This window comes from Mirounga leonina, unplaced genomic scaffold, assembly GCF_011800145.1.
Source record: "Mirounga leonina isolate KUSES-001 unplaced genomic scaffold, KU_Mleo_1.0 Mir_127, whole genome shotgun sequence".
NCBI classification, from domain to species: Eukaryota; Metazoa; Chordata; class Mammalia; order Carnivora; family Phocidae; genus Mirounga; species Mirounga leonina.
Window position 1 is genome coordinate 47,566 of NW_023270316.1, and position 9,731 is coordinate 57,296.

The 9,731-nt window shown below is 44.5% G+C and overlaps 1 protein-coding gene across 10 annotated transcripts in view; it reads right to left on the reverse strand.

Moving 5' to 3' along the window:
- Positions 1-1,518: 1,518 nt before the first annotated feature.
- The window catches only part of UPF3A (UPF3A regulator of nonsense mediated mRNA decay), a 22,597-nt gene continuing 14,384 nt past the window's right edge, over positions 1,519-9,731 (reverse strand). For 5 of the 10 annotated variants that reach the window (XM_035002987.1, XM_035002983.1, XM_035002986.1 and 2 more), the window contains 3 exons: positions 7,495-7,652; positions 4,706-5,000; positions 1,519-2,630 (listed from right to left, as the gene is read on the reverse strand). In XM_035002987.1, the coding sequence (XP_034858878.1) occupies positions 2,478-2,630; positions 4,706-5,000; positions 7,495-7,652 (606 nt within the window). In that variant the 3' untranslated portion in view covers positions 1,519-2,477. Of the gene's footprint in view, positions 2,631-4,705; positions 5,001-5,029; positions 5,121-6,017; positions 6,590-7,494; positions 7,653-9,731 lie in introns of those variants that run through there. The other 5 variants (XM_035002989.1, XM_035002990.1, XM_035002988.1 and 2 more) reach the window with 5 other exon arrangements.

Consider the following 9,731-nt stretch of genomic DNA (forward strand, 5'->3'; position numbering starts at 1 on the left):
GATGCACAAGGGTTCTCCTCCTTCACATCCTTGCCAAGACTTGCTCTCGTCTTTCTGATTTCAACCACTCTGACAGGTGTGAGGTGGTATCTCCTTGGGGTTTTGATTTGTATTTCTCTGATAGCGGTGTTGAGCACCTTTTCATGTACCTGTTAGCCATCTGTGATGTCCACTGTGGAAAAATGTCTATTCGGGTCTTTTGCCCCCTTTTCTTATTGGGTAATTTGGGTTTTTTTGCTGTTGGGTTGTATGAGTTCCTCACATATTTTGGATATTAACCCCTTATTAGGTATGCTGTGTGAAGATATTTTTTTCTTTCCATACGCTGCCTTTTCATTTTTCAAATGGGTTCCCTTCGTGTGAAACTTTTTAGTCCAATGTAGTTTCATTTGTTTATTTTTACTTTTATTGCCTTTCCTTTTCATGTCATATACAAAAAATTATCACCAAGACTGGTGACAAGGATCGAATCCTCTGTTTCCTTCTAGGAATTTTATGGTTTCAGGTATTATGTTCGAGTCTTCAGTCATCTCAGTCAAAGCCCAAATGAGCAGTGAGAACACAGTGAGATCCAGTCTGATCTAAGTAGGAGTCAGCAAACTACGGTCCACAGGCCAAATATGGCCTGCTGCATGTTTTTATAAATAAAATTTGATTGGAACACAGCCCTGCCCATTCATTATGTATTGCCTAATGGCACAGTTTACAAGTTGTAACAGAGACCAGAGAGTCTGCAAAGTCTAAAATAGTTACTACCTACCCCTTTTCCATCAGGTCTGGCTGTGCTGGGTCACATGGACCTCGCTAAATCACAGCAAGTCCTTCTCACCCCTCCCCTGCCAAATTCTTGGAGTTCCAGAGTCAAGAGCAAGAGCACAGCAATGCCATGGGCGGACTATATGTCCAACAGTCAAACATCTTTAATGATAAATGAGTAATTCTCAGGTTTGTTTTTTCTTTTTTAAAGATTTTATTTATTTATTTGAGAGAGAGAGAGATAGGTTCTTTTCTTTGTTGGGAGTTCCTCCTCCTAGTCATTCTGTTGAGGGGTGGTTGAGGGAATACAAGTACAGAGTCCTAAATATCAACCACAATCCAAGCAAGATGCACCCTCGAAACCGTGCTTGTGGAGATCCAGATATATATATTCCTACATCTCAGGCTGATTTCATGGCTGTTCAGAATGGTCTGGTAGATATCCAGCTAAAATTCAGCGGACTGGTTGAATCAGAGTCCCCTACTCTTCTGCCATCTTGCCCCCTCCCGAGAGAGACAGAGATAGGGAGAGAGAGCACAGGCAGGGTGGGAGGACAGAGAAACAGCCTCCCCGCTGACCAGGGAGCCCGATGTGGGGCTCAATACCAGGACCCCAAGATCATGATCTGAGCAGACAGGACACTTAACTGAATGAGCCACCCAGGTGTCCCAAATTCACAGTTTTTTTGATAAACATTTCATATTTAGTAAGGAATAATCAATAAAATACTCAGGTAATTAAAGCTACATTTTGAAAAGCAATATTTTATTATGTAAAATTTGATATAGGAAAAGTACCGTAACCTGGACTTCAAATCCACAGCAACTAAAATTATTTAATATGTGGTCCAAAGCATAGTGCCAAAAATACATTAATGTTTAACAATTTCACTAACATTAAAAAATACTGTGAATGCATAATTACAGAATGCTCCATTAAATCCTTGAAAAATAAAACCGCCTCAGAATGCAAAAAGGAAAACCCCCGATGCTGTACCTGTTATCCCTGTCCCCAAATGATGCCCTTATGTTATCTCTGCAGCCCTTACATAACAGTGGTTATACACCATGAGCAGCGCATCCATCAAAAGACTGGGAAAAAAGTCAGTGGCCAACTGCTGAAGGGGCAATACTTAAAGCTGTAGAACTTCCCACAGTGGTAAGGCTCCCGTCCTAGCAGCTGCAGCACAGAGACGTCAGAATGCTCACGAGAGCACAGGTGTCTGGATCACCAGCTTATAATGGCGTGAGAGCTGCTCCCTTCCCTCTTTTAAACTACAGCTCATACACGCGCGTGATCCGAATCCCGAAAGATCACTTACTCACACATGTGTAGGACTCAAAGTACAGGTTATTCCTACAACATGTCTCAAAGTGCTTCAGAGTCCACACTGGTATAATACTAATTTTCTTCCCTGTTTTAATCATATGTTTCTACTTTTCAAAGAGGTTACTTGTTCTGTTTTGGCTAAACAGTATATACTAGTTCATACTAAAAACAGTAAAATCTATGACAACTTTTCAATTTTTTAACAGGCTGCTTCTTAAGAATGGTTTCTAGATGTTTCTATGACACACGTATATTTCTAGTTTCTGATTTCTTTAAAAGGAGTAAATGCACCTTGCAGGTTATACTCTAGGCTAATTGATACATTTCTGGAACACCCTCTCTAACCCACAAAATGCTGAATGGGAGCTTTCCATCAAACGTGCACGCTGACTCACCCTGCCTCTTCACTCTGCTGGGAACCGGACCGTCCTGAATCTTCAGCCTCACCCCTGCTTCCATCACGGCCCTCCACAGAGATCCCCCCGGCAGTTTCTCGAGCTCGGATGCGAGCTCCTGGCTGGTACAGCTGCAAGACCGGCTGATCCTGCCGGGACAGAGGGGTGGGTTACCCTTCCAAAGGCTGGCAATACAGGAGGGAGCAAAAGTCTCTACTTCCAGAGTCTGATGATCCTCATTATCTAAAGCAAATTAGTCTTACAGCTAAAAATCTGCCCTTTTCAGCACTATCACAGAAACCAGGCATTTTGAGGCCAAAAAAAAAAGCCATGAAAAGGAAGACAGTTAACATTTAAAATAACTTGAAAGAAGGTAAAATTAGTATCTGGGAAAATGTTACGCTCAAACCCAGAACACCCCCAGAGCCAGCAGAACCATGGCATTCCCCTCCCAGGTGGAGAGATGAAGACTTATACACACATCTCAGCCCCTCCAACTCACCAGGTAGGGTAAACATGCAGCCTAAGACAAAGCAAGGCATAGCCCCTCAGAGGTGGCTTTTCAGGGTCATGAACCAAATAGCTAATAAGATGTGTAATGAGCACTTTCCATGTGGGTTATTCCTGACCTGTCCCCTTCATCTGATTAAACTCTCAGAGGTGGAAGAACGCAACAATGCTTGAATAAAGTGTGTAAACTACTACTGAACTGCTTAAGGACACTAGGATGGTGAGGCCAGTGAAGGACCAAGGGATTCTGAAGGTTAAGGACCAGGAGCAACAGTGGGAAGCCAGCCAGCTCTGCCCTGAAGGAGAGGGGGACCAACCAACCCCTGGCTCAGGGGAGCCTCCTGCACCTGCACCCCTTCCTTGGCCACCTGGGGGCCCTGGCACATCCCGCATGGTATGTTTCTGCAGGACTCACCAACTCACCTTTACCCACTCCCAGGCCCCACAGTCACCACCAGGGCATTTATTGGCATGCCCTCTTCCTTAGCGGAAGCCTGGCCAGTGAAGAGAGTGGGAAAGGGCTGGGCAGGCACTGTGGGTCTGAATCCCTGTGCACACAGGGGTGCAGGGCTCCCATGCCACTTCCTGCCTGAGGCCAACACTCACGGTCCTGCTTTTCACCAGGGCAACACTGGTGTGTACAGACGGTGTAAGGACACTGTAACCAGCCAGGCCTCATACAAAAGGTGCCGTTACGCACAAGGCACCTTACTACCCCCAGAGCGTCACAGTTAATTGAGAGGAGTCCCAACACCTAAAGCTGTGTAAATACACATCACTCACTGTCGCTACATCAAAAGGCAGCTGAAACACAAGTGTTCATGAAACAACCCCCACCAAGAAAACCCATGGCTGTGCCTGCTGTACCTGAGGTTAAGGTAACTATAGAAACCTCTGAATAACACAGATGTGGTTAGTCAAGGCTACAGATAAGAAGGCTCCCCTCTTGCCGGTAGCTCTGCCTTGCCTTTACTGGAAACATTTTAAAAATTCACATCACTGATACCAGCAACACCTTGGGTGGATCTGAAGGGAATTCTGCTGAGTGAGAAAGCCAATCTCGGGTCACACACTGTGTGCTTCCACTTCTAAAGCACCCCTGAAATGACAAAATCAAGCAGACAGAGGACAGTGTGTCTGCTGAGGTCAGGGATGGGGTGGCAGGACGGTGTGGACTGCAGCCCGGGGAGCCTTGGTCCCCTCGGTCATCGGGTGGCCGGGCGGTGGGGGGCTGGCTGGCACCATGGGGCCGGGGCCTGGCCCTGGAAGGGACAGGACCCCATTAATACTGCTTCTCCGCAACACAGTGATCTGAATAAAAATTAACATCAAACTCTTGGGGAAAAAAAAAAAAGCCATTTTTTTTTTTTGGTCTAAATGGGCAATTCCAACCCTGTGTCGACTGTGCAGATCTGACAGGTTATTTATGAGCCATTTGACTATCTCCTAATAATCAGTATGTTACTGGTAATGTAAGAGAAAGCTCCACAGAGTATCATGAAATGCAAGCTCTCGGGCGGTGCCTCCCTAAGAGTGCAGGACCAGTGGGGGTGGACTTCCCACTGTCAGAGTGTGTGATCCGAAATATCAAGACACCCAATGTAGATTTCTCTGTTTTGGCTAAACAAAGTAACTTCTGTTTGGCAAAGCAGGTATAAGCCTGCAGAGGTGTAGTTTATACTTTCAGGGTTGATGAATGAATGAATAGAAGAACCTTGTTTCCTGGGCGCTCCGCTTTGGGTGCTGGGCCACCTTCACTCCTGTGCTCTCTCCCAGGCCACTCTGCTGCCTCCACAGGGATGCCACTGTCCTGGCTCCCCTTCTTCCCTCTGTCTGAGGGGACTCCTTTCCCCCATTTCAGCTCTTCTTTTCTCCTTGAAAACTTGTCAAACTCACAATGAGCTCTGTGCTTTCTGCTGTCATCCATGTGGCATCTTTGTGTTTCAGGCTCTTTTTCTCGAAATCTTCTCTCCATCTCCCTTTTCTCTTTATCAATGTCATTCTGCGACCTGTGATTCAGTACAAATTCTCAGTAACCTTAGGTATACTGCTTGTCGAGTACCTATCTTCCCATCCAGACTGCAAGTTCCAGAAGACGCAGGGAATACCTAAGTCTGCTCATCAGCGCACTGCAGGCATGCACGTAATGGGCACAGCACAGGCATTCAAGAAAAAATTGTTGAAAGATGAATCGACAACAGTAACGACAGTATCTACTGTTAAACCTGAATGACATACATAATAAGCATATATACTTAGTTTTCTAATTCTCAGTAACCCCCCAAAGCAAATATAACTCCCCCCTTTACAGATAAAGTACAGGAGACCAAAGTGCTCATGTGACTTTCCTAGTGGCCCAGGTCCATGTCCATCATGACACAGAGCTGATACTGATGGCTTAGTTTCTGCTTCAAGTGTAGCTAAAATTAATTGAAATTTTTATTGTATAATTTTTATTTGTATAATGTTCCTACATGTATTAAACTGATAAATGCGTAATAAATAAATACGTGGCTGCTTAGCTCCTTTGGTTCTTAAAAGTCTTTTCCTTCACAACCCACATGTAAAAGTCCTCACATGCTGTCTGTGGTTTCCCCACAAAACAGAAGCAGCAGGATTGGTGGGGAGAAAAAGATCTATAAGCAAAGTGTGAATTCATGCCAGAAACATGACAAAAGGCACTGTCGTATCATAAGCAATAATACAAATACCTCTAACAGAAACCACAGTGCTAACAGATCACAGATTTCATAATCATGCATAAATTAATTTTATAAACAAACCAATAAACCAGAACCCCAAAAAAGAGGGAAACTTTTTTTTTTTTTAAGATTTTATTTATTTATTTGAGAGAGATAGAATGAGATAGAGAGAGCATGAGCGGGAGGAGGGTCAGAGGGAGAAGCAGACTCCCCGCCGAGCAGGGAGCCCGATGCGGGACTCGATCCTGGGACTCCAGGATCATGACCTGAGCGGAAGGCAGTCGCTTAACCAACTGAGCCACCCAGGTGTCCCTTTTTTTTTTTTTTTTAAATCACAACTCTGTGTGGAAGACAGACAGTAAGAAGTCATTCAGATTGCTGTTTCTGGGCAAACGGCAGCCTAATCCCATGACCCTGCCATCTTGCCTGCAAACGTAAATTCACTTCCAGACACCTCAGAAGCAGAGCAGCCCCGGGCTCCAGGAAGCTCCAGGGGTGTCCTGATGCAGTGCATGGGCAGGAGCCCTGGGCCAGGGGAACAAGAAGCCTAGATACTCCCCACCGACTGTGTGGAGATGACCAAACCTTGATGAAGCTCAGGGGCAGGAGGGAGGGGCTCCCACCTGACAAGGTTCTGGCGGGTCTCTCTGGCCCCTGTGCAGAGACCTTGTCTGTTCCATTCCCACAGAAGCCCTGCTTGAGCTCCTTTCATAAGCAGCATGTCACAAGCAGGCAGAGAAGTACATGCTCAAGGACCCCTAGCCTGAAACAGGCAGGGCTAGTGGAACACCAGGATCCGCAGCTGCTGGTCAAATTCCACGGAAGGGCCACAGGGATAACGCCAACAAAGGAAGCCTAGCACTTGGACACGAGACTGCGAAGGAGATCCTGAAGACCTAAAGGGCGATAACAGGAATCCAAAGGAAGAGGCCAGGACAAGCATAGCTAAGGAACCAGCAGAAGCACATGTCCCTGGTTGGAAGACAGACTTGAGGATTCAGATGAAAGGAGCTAAGTTCCTAGCATGACCAAGGAGAAAATAAAGATTTGGACAAGCATATCGTGGTAAAATCCCTGATTTCCACCAGCAGTATGAAATACAAGCACTAACTAGTACTGACAGATCCTTCTGTGCCGGAGTCTAGCTCCAGCTGGGGTGGGTCTCTCGTAGGAAAGGACGGCGTCAGCGAATGAGGAGACACAGACACAGGATCAGGCTGCAAGCATCTCCTCCTGACAGCCTCGGAGGAACTTTATTTATATGTTAGGATATTTTTGTTTTTCCAAATCTTAGATCATTTTCTGGATTACAGCCATAGCCTTCTTTCATTTTTCCTTTGTAATGATTAACATGACCTTTATTGATTTCTGCTTATTGGCTTTCGCTAAAACTAAAAAACAGTACGCAAAGAGAAAGGTGCTAGACAGAGCGTGACCGTTTTGTTATTTTGTTCTATAGAAACTAATTCTTCATGGAATTAATTTCATTATGATTGCTTAGATAGGCATAACTAAGGTGAGTAGTCACTTTATCATGAAACCCCAGAAATATTCCCACAATTATAAAGACTGCCATAAATAAAATGAAAAAGAATAGCAGGAGCCAGCCCAGAAATATTCCCACAATTATACAGATTGCCATAAACAAAATGAAAGAGAATAGCAGGAGCCAGCTGTGGAGTCTCCTGTTTTCAGGATCGTCCCCCATACTTGGGGGACTTTGTCAAACAGCATGAGTAGCTTGGCTCACGCCACTTCTGTGATCCTTCATGTGGTCAAAGCAACAAAAGCGTGGGCTTACTTTTCCCTGGGCTCCTCTAGCAAGCCCTCCAAGGGCGTGGGCTTCAGGACAGCACAGCTAGCACAGGGCTCCCGTTTTCCATCTCCAAGATCCACTTCCTCTCCTCTTTCTTTTGGCTTCTCAGTTGGTTCCTCCCCCTTTTCTGGTTTCTTAAGAAGCTAAGAAATTATAGTATCAGTAAAATATCACTTTTGGAGGATTTTATAAATGAAGTTGTTTAATAATAAATTAAAAATATAAAACAACATTGAGCACAAATGTTTGGATAGCAAAAAATGTAAGGAAAGGTGTAGCAACCAGGTTTTTGGTTAAATACCAAGGGGAACATTCAGTCCATGAAAGACGATAGTTATGAACGACTTAGAACAGTTGATGTGATGAGATTTTTTTTTTTTTTTCCAGAGAGAGACAAAGTGAGAGAAGGAACACAAGCAGGGGTAGTGGGAGAGGGAGAAGCAGGCTCCCCACTGAGCAGAGAGCCGGATGCGGGCCTCGATCCCAGGACCCTGGGATCATGACCTGAGCTGAAGGCAGACACCTAACAACTGAGCCACCTAGGTGCCCGATGAAATGTTCTTACTGACGAATAAATGACCTGGTCTCTATATGTTTACACACAGAGAAAATCATCTAAAAGACTGGCGACACTGTTAATAGTGATGATTTTCAGGTGGTGGAACTGAAATGATCTTCTTTCCTTTTGTCACCAAGTTCTGGTTTTCTCTAAAATGAAGAAGTACTGCTTTTGTAATATGTAAAAATATATTGTTTAAAATGTTGCTTTATGGGGCGCCTGGGTGGCTCAGTCGTTAGGCATCTGCCTTCAGTTCAGGTCATGGTCCCGGGGTCCTGGGATCAAGCCCTCCATCAGGCTCCCTGCTCCACGGGAAGCCTGCTTCTCCCTCTCCCACTCCCCTTGCTTGTGTTCCCTCTCTCGCTGTGTCTCTGTCTGTCAAATAAATAAATAAAAAATTAAAAACAAAACAAAATAAAATAAAATGTTGCTTTATATTGATGACTTTTAGAATAAACTTTTTGAAAACACATCTTACTCTTTCTTGAATCAGCCTGAGCAAGTTGCTGTCTTCAAATTTGGGCCTTCCCCCCCCACCACCATTCTCTGCACAGTTTACTCTTTGAAATTCAAGTGCCACAGGTAAGTCAGTTTATAAAACAAAAGTAGAAGGTATACTTCTGAGAATTTTTTCTAACTTATAAAAGTGAACCAATTTTAAATTGTACTATAGCAAAATTATACACAGATACATTTCAACTATATGAGTTAATTTAAGAATGAAACAGATAAAATATAAGACTGAGTATGAAAAGTTGCTTCTCATCACAGGTGTGCACTATGTTACCTTACATACTCTTATTCTGCCTGTGGGGTCTGTGAATTTAAACAATTCCTTTCAGATATCTATTGACATTTATGTTTTAAGGTCTTATTTATTTATTTGACAGAGAGCACACATACAAGGAGGGGGGAATGGCAGGCAGAGACAGAGGGAGAAGCAGGCTCCCCGTTGAGCAGGGAGCAGGTACTTGGGGCTCGTTCTAGGACCCTGGGAACGTGACCTGAGCCAAAGGCAGACACTCAACCGACTCAGCCACCCAGGTGTCCCAACATATTTTTTAATTAAAAAGGTAATATATGCTGGTAATAAAAGTAAACCACAGGGAAGTATAATAGTTTGTGTTTCCACCCATCCACCCAACAAATAATTTTGTGCACCTCTGAACTGTTTTTACTTGCAATACTTCTGAAACCAAATGTGTGGTGTCCTTTCCAACACCACTTCTCCAAACCTCCAACACAGACTGGGTGTCCTACAAATCCATTCGGTTTTGACACTAGCTAGCTGGAATTAATGTCAGATTGCACAAAACTGTCCCCATTTCAGATGCCTGAAGCTACCCATGGCCTTAGCCACCTGTCACCTCACTGGCATATAGACACTCTTACCACTCCAGAGCCTGCAAGGATTTTAGGAGCTACGTGCCAGGAACCGGGGGAAAAAAAGACTCTGTGTCAGGTGCTAGGAATATAGTTGTGAATGAGAGACAAGTGCCCACAATGAAGGCATTCACAGGACATTCTAGCTGAGGCAGTGGTGGCCATGGGGGGCGGGGAAGGGGAGTAAGCAGTGACAAAATAGAAAAAGTGAACCAGATAATCTTAGGTGTCATGAAATGCTAAACACCTACTAAAACAGAAAAAACGGACAGACAAGAGA